Source organism: Coregonus lavaretus (assembly GCF_964263955.1).
Source record: "Coregonus lavaretus genome assembly, contig: HAP1_SCAFFOLD_1111, whole genome shotgun sequence".
NCBI lineage: Eukaryota > Metazoa > Chordata > Actinopteri > Salmoniformes > Salmonidae > Coregonus > Coregonus lavaretus.
Genome location: NW_028159357.1, coordinates 80,126 through 105,224, shown reverse-complemented (window position 1 = coordinate 105,224; position 25,099 = coordinate 80,126). Strand labels below are relative to the sequence as shown.

The window sequence follows — 25,099 nt, the reverse complement described above, 5'->3', positions numbered from 1 at the left end:
TACAGATGACCTCAGGAAGGAGAATGGTAAGTAGTGTCTTCAGATCATCACTTTGCTAGATTTACGTAAATCATTTCATGTTTATTTTTTGTTGTTGAGCACAAAAGGGCAATCGGTAGTTGCTACATTCATTTTTTGACTTATAAAGGAATAAATGTACCCATTGATTCTTGAAGAATATAACTTATAAATGATTAAAGAGCTTAGTTTAACTGTTGTACCCCATCAGAACCCAACATATAACCTTGTTTTATCTCAATGTTTGTAAACAAAGTAAATGTAAGCAAACACCATATAGCCTCAACACATATTTAAAACTATAATTCTGATACAGTATCATGGATGATCATCCATAGCTCTGTCTACGAATTTGAGAGTGATATTATTTCTCCAGCCCCTCCCTCAACTTTTTACCAAAACAACAGTGGCGGGAGTCACGCTTTGTCAATGTTTCAACTTCTGATTGGTGCTAGGTGCTCCTTCTGATGTTAGAACAGTGGTATGAGACAAGGGCCGGGATTCAATTCAAGGCACATTTGTAACGCAGCATACTATAACATACTTTTAAAGGTATTTTACGCTTGAGTCGACATGTGCAGTGTTTACCGTGAATGCGATCTCCCTGAATGCCAGTGGAAAATGTATTTAAAACATGCATTGTCAGTTGTGAAGTGCCCTGCGGTATAGCGCACATTGGATTGAATCCCGACCAAGGAGTCCCAGAGGGAGATACAGCTTCTAATGTTCATATTTATGATGTTCTCACTGTCTTCCATCTACTCTACATGTTTACAGAGAAAGTCAAGAACGACTTGGACCAGAAAAGTAAGTAGTGTCTTCAGATCATCACTTTGGTAACATTATTAGAAACACAAAAGTTAAAATGTGTCTGATTTCAAATCAAATCAAATTATATTTGTGACATACATGTGTTTAGCAGATGTTATTGTGGGTGTAGCGAAATGCTTGTGCTTCTAGCTCTGACAGTGCAGTAATATCTAACAAGTAATATCTAACAATTTCCAATACACACAAATCTAAGTAATCTTAATATATATATATATATATATATATATATATATATATATGGACAAGCAATGACAGAGCTGCATGGACTAAGATACAGTAGAATATTATAGAATACAGTATATACATATGAGATGAGTAGTGCAAGATATGTAAACATTATTAAAGTGACTAGTGTTCCATTTCTTTAAGTGGCCAGGGATTTCAATAGGCAGCAGCAGCCTCTAATGTGCTAGTGATGGCTATTTAACAGTCTGATGGCCTTGAGATAGAAGCTGTTTTTCATTCTCTCGGTCCCAGCTTTGATGCACCTATACTGACCTCGACTTCTGGATGATAGCGGGGTGAATAGGCAGTGGCTCGGGTGGTTGATGTCCTTGATGATCTTTTTGGCCTTCCTGTGACATCGGGTGCTGTAGGTGTCCTGGAGGGCGGGTAGTTTGCCCCCGGTAATGCGTTCTGGCAGACCGCATCACCCTCTAGAGAGCCCTGCGGTTGCGGGCGGTGCAGTTGCCGTACCAGGCGCTGATACAGCCCGACAGGATGCTCTCAATTGTGCATCTGGAAAAGTTTGTGAGGGTTTTAGGTGCCAAGCCAAATTTCTTCAGCCTCCTGAGGTTGAAGAGGCTCTGTTGCGCCTTCCTTACCACACTGTCTGCGTGGGTGGACCATTTCAGTTTGTCAGTGATGTGTACGCCAAGGAACTTGAAGCTTTCCACCTTCTCCACTGCGGTCCCGTCGGTGTGGATAGGGGGGTGCACCCTCTGCTGTTTCCTGAAGTCCACAATCATCTCCTTTGTTTTGTTGACGTTGAGTGAGAGTTTTTTTTACTGGCACCACACTCCCAGAGCCCTCACCTCCTCCCTGTAGGCTGTCTCGTCATTGTTGGTAATCAAGCCTACTACTGTTGTGTGGTCTGCAAACTTGATGATTGAGTTGGAGGTGTGCTTGGCCACGCAGTCATGGATGAACAGGGAGTACAGGAGGGGGCTGAGTACGCACCCTTGTGGGGCCCCAGTGTTGAGGATCAGCGAAGTGGAGATGTTGTTTCCTACCTTCAACACCTGGGGGCGGCCCGTCAGGAAGTCCAGGACCCAGTTGCATAGGGCAGGGTACAGACCCAGGGCCTCGAGCTTAATGATGAGCTTGGAGGGTACTATGGTGTTGAATGCTGAGCTATAGTCAATGAATAGGATTCTTACATAGGTATTCCTCTTGTCCAGATGGGATAGGGCAGTGTGTAATGTGATGGCGATTGCATCGTCTGTGGAGCTATTGGGGCGGTAAGCAAATTGAAGTGGGTCTAGGGTGACATGCTGCGCATGCTCTGAGGATGCGGCTAGGAATGCCGTCTGGGCCGGCAGCCTTGCGGGGGTTAACATGCTTAAATGTCTTAATCACGTCGGCCACGGAGAAGGAGAGGCCACAGTCCTTGGTAGTGGGCCTCGTCAGTGGCACTGTGTTATCCTCAAAGCGGGCGAAGAAGGTGTTTAGCTTGTCTGGAAGCGAGACGTCGGTGTCGGCGACGTGGCTGGTTTTCCTTTTGTAGTCCGTGATTGTCTGTAGACCCTGCCACATACGTCTCGTGTCTGAGCCGTTGAATTGCGACTCCACTTTGTCTCTATACTGATGTTTTGCCAGTTTAATTGCCTTGTGGAGTGAGTAGCTACACTGTTTGTATTCTGCCATATTCCCAGTCACCTTGCCATGGTTGAATGCGGTGGTTCGCGCTTTCAGATTTGCGCGAATGCTGCCATCTATCCACGGTTTCTGGTTAGGGTAGGTTTTAATAGTCACAGTGGGCACAACATCACCTATACACTTCCTGATAAACTCAGTCACCGTTTCAGTGTATTCGTCTAAATTATTTTAGGAAGCTACCCGGAATATATCCCAGTCCGCGTGATCAAAACAATCTTGAAGCGTTGATTCCGATTGGTCAGACCAGCGTTGAATAGTCCTAAGCACGGGTATTTCTGTTTGAGTTTCTATAGGAAGGGAGGAGCAAAATGGAGTCGTGGTCAGATTTGCCGAAAGGAGGGCGGGCCTTATAACCATCCCGTAAGTTCGAATAGCAATGGTACAACAGTCGATATTTTACTAGACGCTCTTATCCAGAGCGACTTACAGGTAGTGAGTGCATACATAATTTTTTTTTCATACCCCCGTGGGAATCGAACCCACATCCCTGGCCATTCCCTCCCCTACCCTGGGCCAATTGTGCGCCGCCCCATGGGTCTCCCGGTCGCGGCCGCCTACGACAGAGCCTGGATTCGAACCAGGATCAGAATCAGGATCGTCACTCGGGAGACTACAATATGTTGATAGAACTTTGGCAGCTTAGTCCTCAAATTAGCTTTGTTAAATGCAGCCTCAGGATATGTGGTTTCCAGTTTGCATAAAGTCCAGTGAAGTTCTTTGAGGGCCATCGTGGTATCGGCTTGAGGGGGGATATACACGGACGTGACTATAACCAAAGAAAATTATCTTGTGAGATAATACGGTCGGCATTTGATTGTGAGATATTCTAGGTTGGGTGAACAAAAGGACTCGAGTTCCTGTATGTTACTACAGTTACACCATGAGTCGTTAATCATGTAACACACACCTCCGCCCTTCTGCTTCCCCGAGATATATTTATTCCTGTCTGCGTGATGAACTGAGAACCCCTCTGGCTGGACCGATTTCGACAGAATATCCCAAGAGAGCAATGTTTCTGTGAAACAAAGTATGTTACAGGCCTTGATTTCTCTCTGGAAAGAAATCCTTGCCCGGAGTTCGTCGACCTTGTTAACTAAAGACTGAACATTAGCGAGTAGTATGCTTGGAAGCGGTGGGGGATGTGCGCGCCTCCTAAGTCGAACCAGCAGGCCACTCGGAGTGCCTCTCCTCCGCCGGAGATGTTTTGGTTCAGATGCTGGAATCAGTTCAGTTGCCCTGGGGAGAGCAAACAAAGGATCTGCTTCGGGAAAGTCGTATTCCTGGTCGTAATGCTGGTGAGTTACCGCCGCTCTGATATCCAGCATGTTGAAGATAGCATGCATAGGTCATTGCAGGTCTGTGGAGATCTTCACAATTGCTGTTATAATCTGTCAGAACCTCGAACGGCATTGATCACTTGCACCATATAGTTTTAATGTAATCTCAACTGCAATCCAGGTCATTTGGTTCTGCTATTAGATGAAGAACAGGGATATTCACATTAATCTGTCGTATAAAATAAACAACATATCTGACATTGTATTCCCATTTGAACTTTGCTGTGCTTTAAATTTGTTGAAACCGCAGTGATAGACATTTGGGTGACAACAAAACCAAAAATCCAACATTGTTTTTCCACTGGAATTTGGTTGTGCTTTTAGATGGTTGAAAGCATAGTGATAACACATTGGAAATTCAACTAACTTTTGGCTGTCCTTTTGAGTGGGTGAATATAGGTTGTAAACGCATTGATTAAAGTCTCAACAAAATATTACCCAATGATCTACGCTGAAATGATGTAGTGTGCCCAGTAGGTAGTTTCTGGATCACTGATGGACAAGTCACATTTATTCAATTAAATTAAGAAGTGGCGGTATGGTGGAATAGCTTCATTGGAGAAGTTGTCTCTCAGAGGTACACTGGACTCATTTAGATGTGTGGAACTCAATTAGGATTTGTGACATTAGAGAAGTGATATGAGACAAGGAGTCCCAGATAAATAAATGTTGATGTTCTCACTGTCTTCCATCTACTCTACATATTTACAGATCGCCTCTGTGAGCAGCGAGGTAAGTACTATCTTCAGATCATCACTCTGCTAACATTATGGAAACAAATGACTCTTCCATGTAACTTCTAGAGAAGTAGAAAACACATTGTTCACATTAATGTTCCCTGACTTCTATCTTAATATCTATGTCTACAGATGATGTTGAAAAGAATCTCACTAGTCTACTGGGTAAGTAGTGTCCTTCATCTCCCAGTGTCTTCAGACCATAGAATGATGTTCTAGAACAGGATGTGTTGAGCCTGTAGAGGACCACTAGACTAGAGAGAGGTAGTCTCTGATACACCTTGTTACGAACCCCGTGGCTTTAAAAGTCTAGGGTGGATGGAAAAGAGACCCGTAACATAACTCATGCAAATTAGGATAGTGACACAGAAAAACAGTGAGGACAAAAATAACACCGACAACCATAAGCTACCATCAAACACAAAATGTTTATTATGAACACACTGTAAATGTTTGGGAAAAAGGGCTGAGCAGGACCCAAGGAATGAAACAATAATGTCAAAAAACCCTAAACTGATCTTGCCTGCCTCAAGAACAGCTAAGCTACTGCTAACCATACAAAAATACAGTGGGTGGTCCGCTCAGGTCTAACTAGTGTTTTTAGACAATGTTCTTTCTACGGGTAATGTATGCCCAAGGGCAACTTGCTAAATCCCCCTTTTCCCAGGAACACACAACATAGTTACCATATAGAGTAACCAGCATATGAGTGAGTACACAAAAAACAGGACACCACAGTATCCATACTCACAAACGAAAAGAGTCTCTGTCAGCAAACACAACTGACTGGCTTTTAAAACAATGGGATGCGTGATGTGAGTGAAAAACCAGAAACAGGTGGTGCAATGCAGAGGAATGTCCACTGATTGGTCCACCTCAGCAATCAGCAGACAAACGGATGTCGGACAGGTGGGACACCCCAACGACCACCAATCAGGAACACAAAGGACACCTGTGATTAGGGCAGAAGGAGAGGAAAAACACAAAAACACATACAGGATACCTGTATCCGTAACAACCTGGATCACTGATGGACCAGTCACATTAATGTTGATGTTCTAGAACAGGATGTTGAGACTGTAGAGGACCACTAGACTAGAGAGAGGTAGTCTCTGATACACCTGGATCACTGATGGACCAGTCACATTTATTTAATTAAATGAAGAAGTGGTGGTATGGTAGAATATCTTCATTGGTGAAGTTGTCTCTCAGAGGTACGCTGGACTCATTTAGGTGCGTGGAGCTCAATTAGGATTTGTGACATTAGAGAAGTGATATGAAACAAGGAGTCCCAGAGAAAGAAATGTTAATGATGTTCTCACTGTCTTCCATCTACTCTACATATTCACAGTTCGCCTCACTGAGCAGCGAGGTAAGTACTGTCTTCAGATCATCACTCTGCTAACATTATGTAAACCAATGACTCTTCCATGTAACTTCTAGAGAAGTAGAAAACACGTTGTTCACATTAATGTTCCCTGACTTCTATCTTAATATCTATGTCTACAGATGATGTTGAAAAGAATCTCACTAGTCAACTGGGTAAGTAGTGTCCTTCATATCCCAGTGTCTTCAGACCATAGAATGATGTTCTAGAACAGGATGTGTTGAGGCTGTAGAGGCCCACTAGACTAGAGAGAGGTAGTCTCTGATACACCTGGATCACTGATGAACCAGTAACATTAATGTTGATGTTCTAGGTAGTCTCTGATACCAGTCACATTTATTGAATGAAATTAAGAGGTGGTGATAGTGTGGGAGATCTTTATTGGAGAAAGGATGTCTCACCTACAGAGGTACGCTAGACTCATTTAGGTGTGTGGAACTCTATTTAGATTTGTCCCATAGTGTGACATTAGAGAAGTGATATGAGACAAGGAGTCCCAGAGAGAGACTACATCTTCTAGTGTTCATGTTTATGATGTTCTCACTGTCTTCCATCTACTCTACATGTTTACAGATGACCTCAAGAAGAAGAATGGTAAGTACATTACTATCCTCAATTCATCAATTTATAAACGTTATGTAAACCAATGTCTCTTATATAGATGTAACTTCTAGTGAAGTAGAAAACACATAGTTGTTCACATTAAAGTTCCCTGACTGACTACATCTTCTAGTGTTGATGTTAATGATGTTCTCACTGTCTTCCATCTACTCTACATGTTTAGAGGGGCCTCCGGAAGGAGAGGGGTAAGTACAGTACATACAAATATGATATCCCAGTGTCTTATCATTGTCAATCTCTTCAGACCATATAGAACAGGATGTGTTGAGACTGAGAGGCCCACTAGACTCTAAACATAAAAGGTTCCTGGAGGCACCTTTAGGGGTTCCTCAGATTGCAACACCGGTGGAACCCCTAAAGGTGCGTACAGGTACCTTTTTCGCTGAGGAACCTTTTAAGAAGGGTGTTCAGTATATCATATGATGTGGTTAGTTGATCGTTAAATATATAATCAGATGGCTATATCATATCATCTGTCACATGTTTTCTGTTATGAATAATAATAATTATACTAGATGGTAACTTTTTAGTAAAGTTTAGGGGCTTGCTTAAGCTCTTTAAAAGTATTTTTGTGATAGTCGTAGAAGTTTAAAACATTTTACTTGACTATTTAAAGCAAAACAGTTTTAAAGTATGTATGGTTTTGAAAAACATTATAGTAATGGTAGTGACTGGTTATATTTATAGTAGTGGTAGTGTCTGCAGTAGTAATGGTAGTGACTGGTTATAATTATAGTGGTAGTGACTGGTTATAGTTATAGTAGTGGTAGTCTGCAGTAGTAACGGTAGTGACTGGTTATAGTTGAAAAAGTGTGGGTAGATGAAAAGTTAGAATAGCCTGAAAATATGAAGGTTGGTTTGCTGTATCTAGCTTGAACGGTTCATGAGTTACTGTTGGTGGGTTGTTTTATGCTAATGTATGGTAATGAGGAGTTATTAGTTAATAAAAGTTAAAGAATTTGAAGTTAGCATAGCCTGAACATGTGAACGTTGGTTTCGTTTATCTTGCTTGAATGGTTCAAAAGTTACTGTTGGTAGGTTATTTTTAGCTATTGCAGACAAGAGCTAGCTAGCTACTCCGAGGACAAGAGCTGGACCAGAGCTAGTGCAGAACAGAGCTAGCTAGCTACTCCGAGGACCAGAGCTGGACCAGAGCTAGTGCAGAACAGAGCTAGCTAGCTACTCTCAGGACCAGAGCTGGACCAGAGCTAGTGCAGAACAGAGCTAGCTAGCTACTCTCAGGACCAGAGCTGGACCAGAGCTAGTGCAGAACAGAGCTAGCTAGCTACTCTCAGGACCAGAGCTGGACCAGAGCTAGTGCAGAACAGAGCTAGCTAGCTACTCCGAGGACCAGAGCTGGACCAGAGCTAGTGCAGACCAGAGCAGTAATTGTGCTCAGTCGTTGTGGTCAGTAGTTGTGTAGTTATGGTCAGTAGTTGTGGTTTGTAGTTGTGTTCAGTAGTGGTCAGTAGTTTCGGACAGTAGTGTTGAGGTTGTGGTCACTAGTTGTGGTCACTAGTTGTGGTTTTTAATGGTCAGTAGTTTTGTGGTTGTGATCAGTTGTTATGCTGTATAAGGCCATACGCAAACAAGAAAATGCTCATCCAGAAGCGGCGCTCCTAGTGGCCGGGGACTTTAATGCAGGCAAACTTAAATCCATTTTACCTAATTTCTACCAGCATGTCACATGTGCAACCAGAGGAAAACAAACTCCAGACCACCTTTACTCCACACACAGAGATGCATACAAAGCTCTCCCTCGCTCTCCATTTGGCAAATCTGACCATAACTCTATCCTCCTGATTCCTGCTTACAAGCAAAAACTAAAGCAGGCGGTACCAGTGTTCCGCTCAATACGGAAGTGGTCCTATGACGCGGATGCTAAGCTACAGGACTATTTTGATAGCACAGACTGGAATATGTTCCGTGATTCATCCAATGGCATTGAGGAGTATACCACCTCAGTCACCGGCTTCATTGAGGACGTCGTCCCCACAGTGACTGTACGTACATATCCCGACCAGAAGCCATGGATTACAGGCAACATTCGCACCGAGCTAAAGGCTAGAGCTGCCGCGTTCAAGGAGCGGGACACTAATCCGGACACTTATAAGAAATCCCGCTCTGCCCTCAGACGAACCATCAAACAGGCAAAGCGTCAATACAGGACTAAGATTGAATCCTACTACACCGGCTCTGACGTTCGTCGGATGTGGCAGGGCTTGCAAACTATTACGGACTACAAAGGGAAACCCAGCCGCGAGCTGCCCAGTGACGCGAGCCTACCAGACGAGCAAAATGCCTTTTATGCTCGCTTCGAGGCAAGCAACACGGAAGCATGCATGAGAGCATCAGCTGTTCCGGACGACTGTGTGATCACGCTCTCCGTTACTGATGTGAGTAAGACCTTTAAACAGGTCAACATTCACAAGGCCGCAGAGCCAAAAGGATTACCAGGGCTTGTACTCAGAGCATGACTAACTGGCAAGTGTCTTCACTGACATTTTCAACCTTTCCCTGACCGAGTCTTTAATACCCAGATGTTTCAAGCAGACCACCATCATCCCTGTGCCCAAGAATGCAAAGGTGACCTACCTAAATGACTACTGCTCCGTAGCACTCACGTCGGTAGCCATGAAGTGCTTTGAAAGGCTGGTCATGGCTCACATCAACACCATCATCCCGGAAACCCTAGACCCACTCCAATTCGCATACCGCCCCAACAGATACACAGATGACGCAATATCAATCGCACTCCATTCTGCCCTTTCCCACCTGGACAAAAGGAACACCTATGTGAAAATGCTGTTCATTGACTACAGCTCAGCGTTCAACACCATAGTGCCCTCAAAGCTCATCTCTAAGCTAAGGAACCTGATACTAAACACCTCCCTCTGCAACTGGATCCTGGACTTCCTGACGGGCCGCCCCCAGGTGGTAAGGGTAGGCAACAACACATCTGCCACGCTGACCCTCAACACCGGTTCTGTCACGACTCCCTCCGAAGCTGCCTCATCTCCTTGTTCGGGCAGGCTTCGGCGTTCGTCGTCACTGGCCTTCTAGCCACTGCCGCTCCTCTTTTCATCATTCCATTTGTTTTGTCTTGTTTTTCACACACACCTGGTTCATATCCCCTCATCAGTCTCTGTATAATTATTCCCTCTACTCCCCCATGTCTTTGTGTGTTATTGTTCCATGTGGAGGTGTCGCTAGCTCGTGTTGAGCATTATGTTACTTTTATCGCCGGGATATTCACCTGTGTGTTTTGTTTTCCCAGTATGCATTTAAGTTGCACTGTATTTGGTTTACACATTGCTGCGGACTGCTGTATTGGCCAAATACACCCTATTCTATGATTCACACGTCCTGCGCCTGGCTCCGTCCTACTCACCTTTTTACTGGTTCTCCTCAGGGGTGCGTGCTTAGTCCCCTCCTGTACTCCCTGTTCACCCATGACTGCGTGGCCAAGCACGACTCTAACACCATCATTAAGTTCGCTAATGACACAACAGTGGTAGGCCTGAACACCGACAACAATGAGACAGCCTATAGGGAGGAGGTCAAAGACCTGTCAGTGTTGTGGCAGGCCAACAACCTCTTCCTCAATGTGAGCAAGACAAATAAGATGATCGTGGACTACAGGAAAAGGACGGCCGAACAGGCCCCCATTTACATTGACAAGGCTGAAGTGGAGCGGGTTGAGAGTTTCAAGTTCCTTGGTGTCCACATCACTTACAAACTATCATGGTCCAAACACACCAAGATAGTCGTGAAGAGGGCCCGACAACACCTTTTCCCCCTCAGGAGACTGAAACGATTTGGCATGGGTCCTCAGATCCTCAAAAAGTTATACAGATGCACCATCGAGAGCATCCTGACCGGTTAGATCACTGCCTTGTATGGCAACTGCTCGATATCTGACTGTAAGGCGCTACAGATGGTAGTGCGTATGGCCCAGTACATCACTGGGGCCAAGCTTCCTGCCATCCAGGACATATATACCAGGCGGTGTCAGAGGAAGGCCCAAAAAACTGTCAGACTCCAGCCACCCAAGTCATAGACTGTTCTCTCTGCTACCGCACGGCAAGCGGTACCGGAGCGCCAAGTCTAGGTCCAAAAGGCTCCTTAACAGCTTCTACCCCCAAGCCATAAGACTGCTGAACAGCTAATCAAATGGCTACCCAGACTAATTGCATTGCCCCCCCCGAGCCTGTTTAATTGTTTGTTATTTTTTATTTTTTACTTAACACTTATTTTTCTTAAAACTGCGTTGTTGGTTAAGGGCTTGAAAGTAAGCATTTCACTGTAAGGTCTACACCTGTTGTATTCGGCGCATGCTTGAAGTAAAATTCGAATTGATTTATGCCAGACTAATACTTTGGCTTGTAGTGTATTGATCAGTTTGGACCAGATCAACAGAACAGTGAGGAGGACACTATTCCTCCCTAAAATACAGCTAGAGGCACATAGTATAAAACACACCTGCATGTCTTCTGATGATTCCAAAATCTGAAATATAGAGTAAGAGTCTGTTGGTTATGAAAATGAGCAACATACTGATGGATATCACAAACTATTGTAAGTGTTCATTTGTGTTGTTCAATCCAGACCTCAAACTATGCAGACCTATAATAACTTTAATCTTAGTTGACATATGGTGAGAGACACTGGCTTACGGGACACCCCCGCAGCCCTCGCAAGGTGGGGAGCCCACGAGCCTATTTTTTAAATGTACGTACAGTGGGGAAAAAAAGTATTTAGTCAGCCACCAATTGTGCAAGTTCTCCCACTTAAAAAGATGAGAGAGGCCTGTAATTTTCATCATAGGTACACGTCAACTATGACAGACAAAATGAGATTTTTTTTCTCCAGAAAATCACATTGTAGGATTTTTAATGAATTTATTTGCAAATTATGGTGGAAAATAAGTATTTGGTCACCTACCAACAAGCAAGATTTCTGGCTCTCACAGACCTGTAACTTCTTCTTTAAGAGGCTCCTCTGTCCTCCACTCGTTACCTGTATTAATGGCAACTGTTTGAACTTGTTATCAGTATAAAAGACACCTGTCCACAACCTCAAACAGTCACACTCCAAACTCCACTATGGCCAAGACCAAAGAGCTGTCAAAGGACACCAGAAACAAAATTGTAGACCTGCACCAGGCTGGGAAGACTGAATCTGCAATAGGTAAGCAGCTTGGTTTGAAGAAATCAACTGTGGGAGCAATTATTAGGAAATGGAAGACATACAAGACCACTGATAATCTCCCTCGATCTGGGGCTCCACGCAAGATCTCACCCCGTGAGGTCAAAATGATCACAAGAACGGTGAGCAAAAATCACAGAACCACACGGGGGGACCTAGTGAATGACCTGCAGAGAGCTGGGACCAAAGTAACAAAGCCTACCATCAGTAACACACTACGCCGCCAGGGACTTAAATCCTGCAGTGCCAGACGTGTCCCCCTGCTTAAGCCAGTACATGTCCAGGCCCGTCTGAAGTTTGCTAGAGTGCATTTGGATGATCCAGAAGAGGATTGGGAGAATGTCATATGGTCAGATGAAACCAAAATAGAACTTTTTGGTAAAAACTCAACTCGTCGTGTTTGGAGGACAAAGAATGCTGAGTTGCATCCAAAGAACACCATACCTACTGTGAAGCATGGGGGTGGAAACATCATGCTTTGGGGCTGTTTCTCTGCAAAGGGACCAGGACGACTGATCCGTGTAAAGGAAAGAATGAATGGGGCCATGTATCGTGAGATTTTGAGTGAAAACCTCCTTCCATCAGCAAGGGCATTGAAGATGAAACGTGGCTGGGTCTTTCAGCATGACAATGATCCCAAACACACCGCCCGGGCAACGAAGGAGTGGCTTCGTAAGAAGCATTTCAAGGTCCTGGAGTGGCCTAGCCAGTCTCCAGATCTCAACCCCATAGAAAATATTTGGAGGGAGTTGAAAGTCCGTGTTGCCCAGCGACAGCCCCAAAACATCACTGCTCTAGAGGAGATCTGCATGGAGGAATGGGCCAAAATACCAGCAACTGTGTGTGAAAACCTTGTGAAGACTTACAGAAAACGTTTGACCTGTGTCATTGCCAACAAAGGGTATATAACAAAGTATTGAGAAACTTTTGTTATTGACCAAATACTTATTTTCCACCAGAATTTGCAAATAAATTCATAAAAAATCCTACAATGTGATTTTCTGGATTTTTTTTTGTCATTTTGTCTGTCATAGTTGACGTGTACCTATGATGAAAATTACAGGCCTCTCTCATCTTTTTAAGTGGGAGAACTTGCACAATTGGTGGCTGACTAAATACTTTTTTTCCCCACTGTATGGCTGTGATATATGGCTATGAGCATGCCTGTGATATATGGTTGTGATATATGGCTGTGAGCATGCCTGTGATATATGGCTGTGATATATGGCTGTGAGCATGCCTGTGATATATGGTTGTGATATATGGCTGTGATATATGGCTGTGATATATGGCTGTGATATATGGTTGTGATATATGGCTGTGATATATGGCTGTGATATATGACTGGCTGTGAAATATGGTTGTGATATATGGCTGTGATTTTTTTTCCCAATTTTTTTTTTACCTTTATTTAACCAGGTAGGCCAGTTGAGAACAAGTTCTCATTTACAACTGCGACCTGGCCAAGATAAAGCAAAGCAGTGCAATAAAAACAACAACACAGAGTTACATATGGGGTAAAACAAAACATAAAGTCAAAAATACAAACAGAAAATATATATACAGTGTGTGCAAATGTAGCAAGTTATGGAGGTAAGGCAATAAATAGGCTATAGTGCAAAATCCAGGATACCTGGGCCAGGTCAATTAGGAAGGCATGCTCGCTAAAGTGTTTTAGGGAGCGTTTGACAGTGATGAGGGGTGGTCGTTTGACCGCGGACCCGTTACGGACGCAGGCAATAAGGCAGTGATCGCTGAGATCCTGGTTGAAGACAGCGGAGGTGTATTTAGAGGGTAAGTTAGTCAGGATGATATCTATGAGGGTACGGTTGTGATATATGGCTGTGATATATGGCTGTGATATATGGCTGTGATATATGGCTGTGAACATGCCTGTGTAGGTGACATACGCCAGCTGTGGTGTAGCTTGGGCTTCCCTGCAAACAACTTTTCCTTGTGCAGAACGGAATCCCTGGTTTAACTGCTGTCAGATTTCCCTCAGACACAGACAGACTGACAGGCAGACAGGCAGACAGACAGACAGGCAGACAGACAGACAGGCAGGGAGGGAGGGAGGGAGGGAGGGAGGGAGGGAGGGAGGGAGGTAGGCAGACACAGGCAGGCAGACAGGCAGATATAGATAAACAGACAGACAGACAGACAGCGAGAGAGGCAGATATAGACAGACAGACAGACAGGCAGACACAGACAGGCAGGGAAGCAGGGCGTTAGGTAGGCAGACAGGCAGGCAGACAGTCAAGCAGGGAGTTAGGTAGGCAGACACAGACAGGCAGATATAGATAGACAGACAGGCAGGCAGGCAGACAGTCAAGCAGGGAGTTAGGCAGACAGACTTACAGGCAGACAGACAGGCAGGCAGACACCCAATGACACACTGTGTGAGAACCTCATGTAACATGGGAATGCTATAGCCACATGTTTTTTTGCAGTGATTCTTCCTGTCACCGTCTGGTTCTTTTTCTTACTGCTTTATCTTGTACCATTATGCATAAACGAATCAAGTAAATGAAAAACATATGTAGTCTAATTCCCCAAAAAATTTTGACCAAAGATAATTTAAATCCAGGCCTAGGTCTCTTGATTTCTGAGTGCCATGTAATTCCATGTCAGTTACTGGAACAAGCATGCGCCTGGGCGCTTATGTGTGTAACCTATATACAGTATTGACCCCGGGGGAATGAGTGGAGCATGCATCTACTCCACCCCCTTCAGCCATGCTAGTTTATTTCCTTTCAAGAAACACTCTTTATCAGAATAAATTTATTAGCCTATTGAAACAATAACCTCATCCCCGTAACCGTTACCTTGCAAGATCTAAAAATGAATCCGTGGTCTCCTTGTTGGTATTGACGCTCTCGAGACCTAGGTTATTGGTGTTCAGAGCCCCGGCACCGACTCCCGGTTTAATAATGAAGGCGAGGGACACACCGATTCCCGAAGCGATGAGGGTGGTCACCAAGAAGTAGGAGACCGCGATGCCTCCTAGTTTCCCCAGGGAGCGTGTGTCCAAGCTGGCGGCGCCGGAGATCAGGCTGCACACGACCAGAGGAAGGATAATCATCTTCAGCATCCTCAGAAGCATCTCACCGGGGAAAGCGAAATAAGTCATCTGCGCCCGGGTTAGGTTCATATTCCGAACCATCATTCCGAGCCCGACGCCTACTAGAACCCCAGACACCGTCATTATCACCAACATATTCCTATTCAAAAATCTCATAAACTTGTCTTTCCAGCTTTTCTTCTTCTTTCCACTCTTCTCCAAGATGTCGTCGGTGGAGACCGAATTGGTGATTGTGTATCCGTTTTTCTTCTCCATTTTGATGGAACTTGTCGGCTAGAACTCTGAATAACGGTAATTCGTGAGAAGATTGCCCGTTCCTGGAGCAGCGTGGGTGAGCACACACACTGAGTAGCGACTGCGAGGAGACTGATGCAAGCGTTATTAGTCCTGTCAAACGCAACGTGTTTCTCCACCAATGGTGAGAGAGGGGCTACACAAAAAAGAGGACATGCGCACTTTCTCCTTACACTCAATATTAAGTCCAACTGATGCAACACTGGGAGAAATTGCCTGGGTCTGCAATTATGCATTTCAATGTAGGAAATTAGAGAAAAATTTGAACATTTCAAATTACGTTATTAAGCATACTGAGTGACCCAAACTCTCCATGAATGTCATTTACTTTAAGCAGTACCTATTTGGTGATGGTGGGTGAATCATACCTATAGGTTATTAATTAATGAAACATTTGAGTGAGACAAACTCTCCATGAATGTCATTTACTTTATGCAGTACTATTTGGTGATGGGGGGTCTGAATGGGGGTCTGAATCAATAGGGGTCTGAACCTATGCGGCTCTGGTAATGTGGTGATGGGGGGTCTGAATGGGGGTCTGAATAATGCCTATGTGGCTCTGGTAATGTGGTGATGGGGGGTCTGAATGGGGGTCTGAATAATGCCTATGTGGCTCTGGTAATGTGGTGATGGTGGGTCTGAATGGGGGTCTGAATAATGCCTATGTGGCTCTGGTAATGTGGTGATGGGGGGTCTGAATGGGGGTCTGAATAATGCCTATGTGGCTCTGGTAATGTGGTGATGGTGGGTCTGAATGGGGGTCTGAACCTATGCGGCTCTGGTAATGTGGTGATGGTGGGTCTGAATGGGGGTCTGAATCATGCCTATGTGGCTCTGGTAATGTGGTGATGGTGGGTCTGAATGGGGGTCTGAATCATGCCTATGTGGCTCTGGTAATGTGGTGATGGTGGGTCTGAATGGGGGTCTGAATAATGCCTATGTGGCTCTGGTAATGTGGTGATGGTGGGTCTGAATGGGGGTCTGAATAATGCCTATGTGGCTCTGGTAATGTGGTGATGGGGGGTCTGAATGGGGGTCTGAATAATGCCTATGTGGCTCTGGTAATGTGGTGATGGGGTGTCTGAATGGGGGTCTGAACAATGCCTATGTGGCTCTGGTAATGTGCAAGCTATTGGGATGGGGCATACAGTGCCTACCCCTTGGCTTTTTACACATGTTGTTGTGTTACAACCTGCATTTAAAATGGATTACATTGAGATTTTGTGTCACTACCCTACACACAATACCCCATAATGTCAAAGTGGAAGTATGTTTTTCGAAATTTTACAAATTCATAAAAAATGAAAAGCTTAAATGTTGTGAGTCAATAAGTATTCAACCCCTTTGTTATGACAAGCCTAAATACGTTCAGGATTAAAAATGTGCAAGTCAAAATAATAAGTTGCATGGACTCACTCTGTGTGCAATAATAGTGTTTAACATGATTTTTGAAAGACTACCTCATCTCTGTACCCCACACATACAATTATCTGTAAGTTCCCTCAGTCGAGCAGTGAATTTCAAAGACAGATTCCACAAAGACCAGAGAGGTTTTCCAATGCCTCGCAAAGAAGGGAACCTATTGGTACATGGGTAAAAAATAAAAATGCAGACATTGAACATCCCTTTGAGCATGGTGAAGTTATTAATTACACTTTGGATGGTGTATCAATACACCCAGTCACTACAAAGATACAGGCGTCCTTCCTAACTCAGTTGCTGGAGAGGAAGGAAACTATTAAGGGATTTCACCATGAGGCCATTGGTGACTTTAAAACAGTTACAGAGTTTAATGGCTGCGTTAGGAGAAAACTGAGGATGGACCAACAACTTTGTAGTTACTCCAGAATACTACCCTAAATGGCAGAGTAAACAGAAGGAAGCCTGTTCAGAATAAAACATATTCCAAAACATGCATCCTGTTTGCAATAAGGCACTAAAGTAAAACTGCGCAAAATGTGGCAAAGAAATGACCTTTATGTCCTGAATACAAAGTGTTGTGTTTGAGGCAAATCCAACACATCACATCATTGAGTACCACTCTTCATATTTTCAAGCATGGTGGTGGCTGCATCATGTTATGGGTATTCTTGTAATCGGCAAGGACTAGGGAGTTTTTTTTTTTTTGGATAAAAAGATCCTAGAGGAAAACTTGATTCAGTCTGCTTTCCAACAGACACTGGGAGACAAATGTACCTTTCAGCAGGACAACAACCTAAAACACAAGGCCAAATATACACTGGAGTTGCTTAGCAAGACGAAATGTATTGTTCCTGAGTGGCCTAGCTACAGTTTTGATTTAAATGGGCTTGAAAATCTATGGCAAGACTTGAAAATGTCTGTCTAGGCAAATATCAACAACCAACTTGACAGAGCTAGAAGAAAATAATAATGTGCAAATATTGTACAATTCAGGTGTGGAAAGCTCTCAGAGACTTACAGAGAAAGACTCACAGCTGTAATCACTGCCAAAGGTGATTCTAACATGTATTGACTCAGCGGTGTGAATACTTGAGTAAAATGAGATATTTCTGTATTTCAATTTCAATAAATTTGCAAAGATGTCTAAAAACATGTTTTCGCTTTGTCATTATGGGGTATTGTGTGTAGATGGGTGAGAACAGAAATACATTGAATCCATTTTGAATTCAGGCTATAACACAAAATGTGGAATAAATACTTTCTGAAGGCACTGTATATGCTGGGTGGTAGTCCTATTGGCTATAGGCTAGGCAACAGTTCTTAATCATATCGCCTATCTTGGATACAATTAGGTGCTCCTAAAATCTGTGCATCGATGCATACTGTCAGACCATTCTCTCATAACTCCTATGTGCTTCATGTTGTCATTGAGACCTAAATACTTTGTTCCCAATCCCAAAATAACACGGGCAGTTGCTAAAGGAGTGGAGGGGCGGGTTTACCGCACGCCTGCTTTCCAGTCCCCCTGGCCCTGCTAATAATCCATTCAACACTGTACAGTCGTGGTCAAAAGTTTTGAGAATGACACAAGTATTGGTCTTCACAAAGTTTGCTGCTTCAGTGTTTTTAGATATTTTTGTCCGATGTTACTATGGTATACTGAAGTATAATTACAAGCATTCCATAAGTGTCAAAGGCTTGTGTTGACAATGACATTAAGTTTATGCAAAGAGTCAATATTTGCAGTGTTGACCCTTCTTTTTCAAGACCTCTGCAATCCGCCCTGGCATGCTGTCAATTAACTTCTGGGCCACATCCTGACTGATGGCAGCCCATTCTTGCATAATCAATGCTTGGAGTTTGTCAGAATTTGTGGGGTTTTTTTTTGTCCACCCACCTCTTGAGGATCAACCACAAGTTCTCAATGGGATTAAGGTCTGGGGAGTTTCCTGGCCATGGACCCAACTTTCGATGTTTTGTTCCCCGAGCCACTTAGTTATCACTTTTGCCTTATGGCAAGGTGCTCCATCATGCTGGAAAAGGCATTGTTCGTCACCAAACTGTTCTTGGATGGTTGGGAGAAGTTGCTCTCGGAGGATGTGTTGGTACCATTCTTTATTCATGGCTGTGTGTTCTTAGGCAAAATTGTGAGTGAGCCCACTCCCTTGGCTGAGAAGCAACCCCACACATGAATGGTCTCAGGATGCTTTACTGTTGGCATGACATAGGACTGATGGTAGTGCTCACCTTGTCTTCTCCGGACAAACTTTTTTCCGGATGCCCCAAACAATCGGAAAGGGGATTCATCAGAGAAAATGACTTTACCCCAGTCCTCAGCAGTCCAATCCCTGTACCTTTTGCAGAATATCAGTCTGTCCCTGATGTTTTTTCTGGAGAGAAGTGGCTTCCTCACTGCCCTTCTTGACACCAGGCCATCCTCCAAAAGTCTTCGCCTCACTGTGCGTGCAGATGCACTCACACCTGCCTGCTCCCATTCCTGAGTAAGCTCTGCACTGGTGGTGCCCCAATTCCGCAGCTGAATCAACTTTAGGAGACGGTCCTGGCGCTTGCTGGACTTTCTTGGGCGCCCTGAAGCCTTCTTCACAACAATTGAACCTCTCTCCTTGAAGTTTTTGATGATCCGATAAATGGTTGATTTAGGTGCAATCTTACTTGCAGCAATATCCTTGCCTGTGAAGCCCTTTTTGTGCAAAGCAATGATGACGGCACGTGTTTCCTTGCAGGTAACCATGGTTAACAGAGGAAGAACAATGATTTCAAGCACCACCCTCCTTTTAAAGCTTCCAGTCTGTTATTCTAACTCATAGACAGAGTGATCTCCAGCCTTGTCCTCGTCAACACTTTCACCTGTGTTAATGAGAGAATCACTGGCATGATGTCAGCTGGTCCCTTTGTGGCAGGGCTGAAATGCAGTGGAAATGTTTTTGGGGAATTAAGTTCATTTTCATGGCAAAGAGGGACTTTGCAATTAATTGCAATTCATCTGATCACTCTTCATAACATTCTGGAGTATATGCAAATTACCATCATAAAAACTGAGGCAGCAGACTTTGTGAAAATTAATATTTGTGTCATTCTCAAAACTTTTGACCACGACTGTATGCGAGCGGACAGGCCTTTTAAAGGCAGAGTAGTCTGCGTAGATCACAGTAGTTTACATCTTCAGATATTATGTAATGTCAATTATCCTATAAAATTGAAAATTGCAGCAATGTTATTTTATAGGCCAAACATGAATAAAGTGTAGGCTACAAATCGATCTCTGGTGATCTTGTGTTGTGTCGTGTATATCATGTTGTAACCTATAGGCTATCATAACTTGCTACATTTGCACACACTGTATATATATTTTCTGTTGTATTTTTTGACTTTATGTTTTGTTACCCCATATGTAACTCTGTGTTGTTGTTTTTATCGCACTGCTTTGCTTTATCTTGGCCAGGTCGCAGTTGTAAATGAGAACTTGTTCTCAACTGGCTTACCTGGTTAAATAAAGGTAAAATAAAAATATATAAAAATTATGAAATGTGAATATGGCACACAGTGCCATGACAGATGTAATGCATGATAACAGATATAGGCTAGGCCAAATAGCCTGCAGTAACTTCAGTGTATTGCCTATAGGCTTTTTGTGAATGATTGATTATTCAGAGGTTTTTTATCTGGACTTCTGCCTACTTTGAATGACACAGGGGCAGACTGTCATCACTCCTAGAACCCCACTAGATGGCGCCATAATAACGGTTATTATTGAGAAACGTGTGCCTTTTTTCTCAGAGTCAGTGAGATTCCTGTTCTCCTCCCAATATTCCTACTGCCAGTTTGAAAAGTTTTAAAAACATGCTGCAGCTCTCTAATAAGAAGAACTAGGCCTAAATAACAGTCACTTATATAACAGAAAGTCATTTTGTTACCAAATCTGTCAGTTAGCTAAATGGCTAGTGTGGTAGGCCTAAATTACTTAAATGAATGAACAAACTGAATAGGTCATTTTGATCTGCATGTTATATATTTTATATGAGACAGTCATGTTGCCTATAAATCACCTTCCAGATTTACACATAGATCATCTTGATCAGGTTGGCTGATTTATCTCCCTGTCTGATGATAATTTTTGATGTAACAGTGATTTTGTTATTTCCATATCCACTTTATATTGAATATTCATAAAAATGTAAATGCTTTATATTCCATTGTGAAATCCCCGCTCACACCCAGGCCTCCGGCGAGCTGAAACTAATTCACCCTTATAGACTAGTAGGGATGGACGTTGGAATCTACAGTTTGAACTTGTGCCCTAAAGCAAGTCTACAGGCTACCATACTGCACTGTCTTTGAGGCTACATTACATCTAGCCCTGGATCATGACTCTCGGTTCCATTACATTACACATAAGAGTCATTGGAGGAAGGTGTCTTCTGTAGGGGAGAGTTTTGTTAAGATCTCTGACACTCGGTCTGAACATTAACATGCATCACTTGTGGTACGGTTTTGAAAGCATGAGGACCTTATCTTTCATATCAGCAATAAATTATTTTCAAATAACAAAGGGTTAAATTGATACACACGTTTTATATGGTTAGGGTGAGTGTTCCCACTCTGCTATATCTCCATGTTACAGCACGTTTATGGATGACAGATGGAAGACAGAGGGACCACCTGTGCTAATTATCTATCTAGCATGCTTTGAACATCTGTGTGTAATGGAAGAAGGTCGGCGGAAACATGTTGTCACTGAAAAATACTGTTGGCTGCAACTGTGATAAAGCCGGTTAAAACAGTGTACTGTACGTGTATATTTAGCATTTGTGAAATTATTTTATGTGACATGACAGTAAAGGGCTTTATGTTTCTAGAACCGTATCGCAATTCAGAATCGATTCATGTTTAGATGGAGTATTTGGCCGTTTTGGCTGCCAGAGCCAGTCTGCCTCTGAAAATAACATATACTGAACAAAAATATAAATGCAACATATAAAGTGTTGGTCCCATGTTTCATGAACTGAAAATAAAAGATCCCAGAAATGTTCCATAACGCACAAAAAGCTGATTTCTCTCAAATGTTGTGCACTATTTTCTTTACATCCCTGTTAGTGAGCATTTATCCTGTGCCAAGATAATCCATCCACCTGACAGGTGTGGCATATCAAGAAGCTGATTAAACAGCACGATCATTACACAGGTGCACCTTGTGCTGGGGACAATAAAAGGTGACTCTAAAATGGGCAGTTTTGTCACACAACACAATGCCACAGATGTCTCAAGTTTTGAGGGAGTGTGCAATTGGCATGCTGACTGCAGGAATGTCCACCACAGCTGTTGCAAGATAATTGAATGTTCATTTTTCTCCCATAAGCCGCGTCCAAAGTCGTTTTAGAGAATTTGGCAGTATGTCCAATCGGCCTCACAACCGCAGACCACGTGTAACCATGCCAGCACAGGACCTCCACATCTGGCTTCTTCACCTGCGGGATCATCTGAGACCAGCCACCCGGACAGCTGATGAAACTGAGGAGTATATCTGTCTTTAATAAAGCCCTTTTGTGGGGAAAAACACATTCTGATTGGCTGGGCCTGGCTCCCCAGTGGCTGGGCCTGGCTCCCCAGTGGGTGGGCCTATGTACTGGTCACGGGTTGTGGGTTGTCATCATGGTCACAGCTCTATCGCAATTGCCAGCTGTTGTTAGAATGCATTAGATTGACGGTAACAGTCAGTCAGATTAGGATACAGGTTTAAAAAAACTTACACTGGCTGATGTTGTCAAGCATATTCAGTTCATATTATTAATATTTGCTCAGTGATTGCAATTACGACCCCATCCTCAGTAGCCTATTCCAGCAGGCTATTGGACAACAACAAATAATTTGTACCTCTAAATTGCCTTGCTATCCATGTTGAATAAAAGAGTCTGTCAATTTTAACTAAGCAAGTTTCTAAATCGTTCAGTTTACATCTTGCCTAGGCTGCTGTAGGCTATCTTAAATGATATGTAGGCCTACCAGGGGCTATAGGCTCCCTGCATCTAGCTAAGCAAACCATGGCAAAGTTTAATTACAATCATAAACCCAGATATGAGTCAGTAGCCTATGTCTATTGAAATTACAAATCAGTCTTGCAAATAGACTTAACATCTGGCAAATAATAAGTCACAATTGCCAGAATAACAGCCTAACATTCGTTAGGCTAAGTGTTTCTTGCGCAGAGATTTCGAGATCCTGTCCAACTTTAATCACTCAAACTCTCCTGTCGGATTTAGTTATGTACATGCCAAAAGGGATGTATTTACAATCATAGCAGTCAAACAAATTAAAATGAACATCCATTGATGGAAAATTATCAGGCGAGTTTAATAAGGGCAAATTATATTTTCTCTTGCGACATATTCACATTCCTTTATTGCTTCACACTAGCTCGCAATATTTATTATTTTGATGGAAAACCGAATTTTGATAATTACGTCGTTACATAGATATTCCTTCTTAATTCTCTGTATTATGTTATGGAAAAAGGTTTTATTGGGTTTAATGTGTCAACTCCTCTCTTGCTGGGCAAAAACAGTTGACCTAGTTTTCAGGGCTTGTGGGCAGGTTTTGACATGTCATTGGGCAAATTCTTTTGCTAGACTTGGCAACCCTTGAACTTCACAGAAGGATACTTTGAATCATAATCTAAATTGCGGGGGGGGGGGGGGGGGGGGGGGGGGTTATTGGGGATTTTACATGCTGTGTAATAATAGGTAATTATCACTATTTACTTCATGTTACTTAGAGAAGTTTCAGCCATATGTTCTACTGCACGGTTGTTAGCAGAGGCGCAACTTTCACTCGGGACAGGGGGACATGTCCCACCCACATTCTGAAATTGCATTCTACCCTCCGCTGCAACTTGCCCATGCCCCCCCCCCCCCCCCCCCCCGCTTCTCCTTCACTCTGAAAGAGCTGAAAAATCTGGACCCCTACAAATCAGCTGGGCTAGATAATCTGGACCCTTTCTTTCTAAAAATTAGCCGCCGAAATTGTCGCAACCCCTATTACTAGCCTGTTCAACCTCTCTTTCGTAACGTCTGAGATCCCCAGAGATTGGAAAGCTGCCGCGGTCATCCCCCTCTTCAAAGAGGGTGACACTCTAGATCCAAACTGTTACAGACCTATATCCATCCTGCCCTGCCTTTCGAAAGTATTTGAAAGCCAAATTAACCAACAGATCACCAACCATTTCAAATCCCACCGTACCTTCTCCGCTATGCAATCCGGTTTCCGAGCTGGTCATGGGTGCACCTCAGCCACGCTCAAGGTCCTAAACGATATTATAACCGCGATCGATAACAGACAGTACTGCGCAGCCGTCTTCATCGACCTGGCCAAGGCTTTCGACTCTGTCAACCATCGCATTCTTATTGGCAGACTAAATAGCCTTGGTTTCTCTAATGACTGCCTCGCCTGGTTCACCAACTACTTCTCAGATAGAGTTCAATGTGTCAAATCGGAGGGCCTGTTGTCTAGACCTTTGGCCGTCTCTATGGGGGTGCCACAGGGTTCAATTCTCGGGCCGACTCTATTCTCTGTGTATATCAATGATGTCGCTCTTGCTGCTGGTGACGCTCGGATCCACCTCTATGCGGACGACACCATTTTGTATACATCTGGCCCTTCATTGGACACTGTGTTAACAAACCTCCAAACGAGCTTCAACGCCATACAACACTCCTTCCGTAGCCTCCAACTGCTCTTAAACACTAGTAAAACTAAATGCATGCTCTTCAACCGAACGCTGTTTGCACCCGCCCACCCGACTAGAATCACTACTCTCGGCGGGTCTTACATAGAGTATGGGACAACTACAAATACCTAGGTGTCTGGTTAGACTGTAAACTCTCCTTCCAGACTCACATTAAGCATCTCCAATCAAAAGTTAGATCTAGAATCGGCTTCCTATTTCGCAACAAAGCCTCCTTCACTCATGCTGCCAAACATGCCCTCATAAAACTGACTATCCTACCGATCCTTGACTTCGGCGATGTCATTTACAAAATTGCCTCCAACACTCTACTCAGCAAATTGGATGTAGTGCCATCCGTTTTGTCACCAAAGCCCCATACACTACCCACCATTGTGACCTGTACGCTCTTGCTGGCTGGCCCTCACTACATATTCGTCGCCAAACCCACTGGCTCCAGGTCATCTATAAATCACTGCTAGGCAAATCCCTGTCTTATCTTAGCTCACTGGTCACCATAGCAACACCCAACCGTAGTCTGCACTC

General features: G+C 43.6%; 1 protein-coding gene across 1 annotated transcript in view; it reads left to right on the top strand.

Moving 5' to 3' along the window:
- Nucleotides 1-6,998, top strand: part of LOC311122961 (butyrophilin subfamily 2 member A1-like) — a gene marked incomplete at its 3' end in the record, with an annotated part of 37,244 nt that extends 30,246 nt beyond the window's left edge. The window contains exons 7-14 of the mRNA XM_084197255.1: nt 6-26; nt 796-825; nt 4,776-4,796; nt 4,934-4,966; nt 6,153-6,173; nt 6,311-6,343; nt 6,762-6,782; nt 6,973-6,998. Of these exons, the coding sequence (XP_084053381.1) occupies nt 6-26; nt 796-825; nt 4,776-4,796; nt 4,934-4,966; nt 6,153-6,173; nt 6,311-6,343; nt 6,762-6,782; nt 6,973-6,998 (206 nt within the window). The remainder of the gene's footprint in view (nt 1-5; nt 27-795; nt 826-4,775; nt 4,797-4,933; nt 4,967-6,152; nt 6,174-6,310; nt 6,344-6,761; nt 6,783-6,972) is intronic.
- Between the last annotated feature and the right edge of the window lie 18,101 nt (nt 6,999-25,099).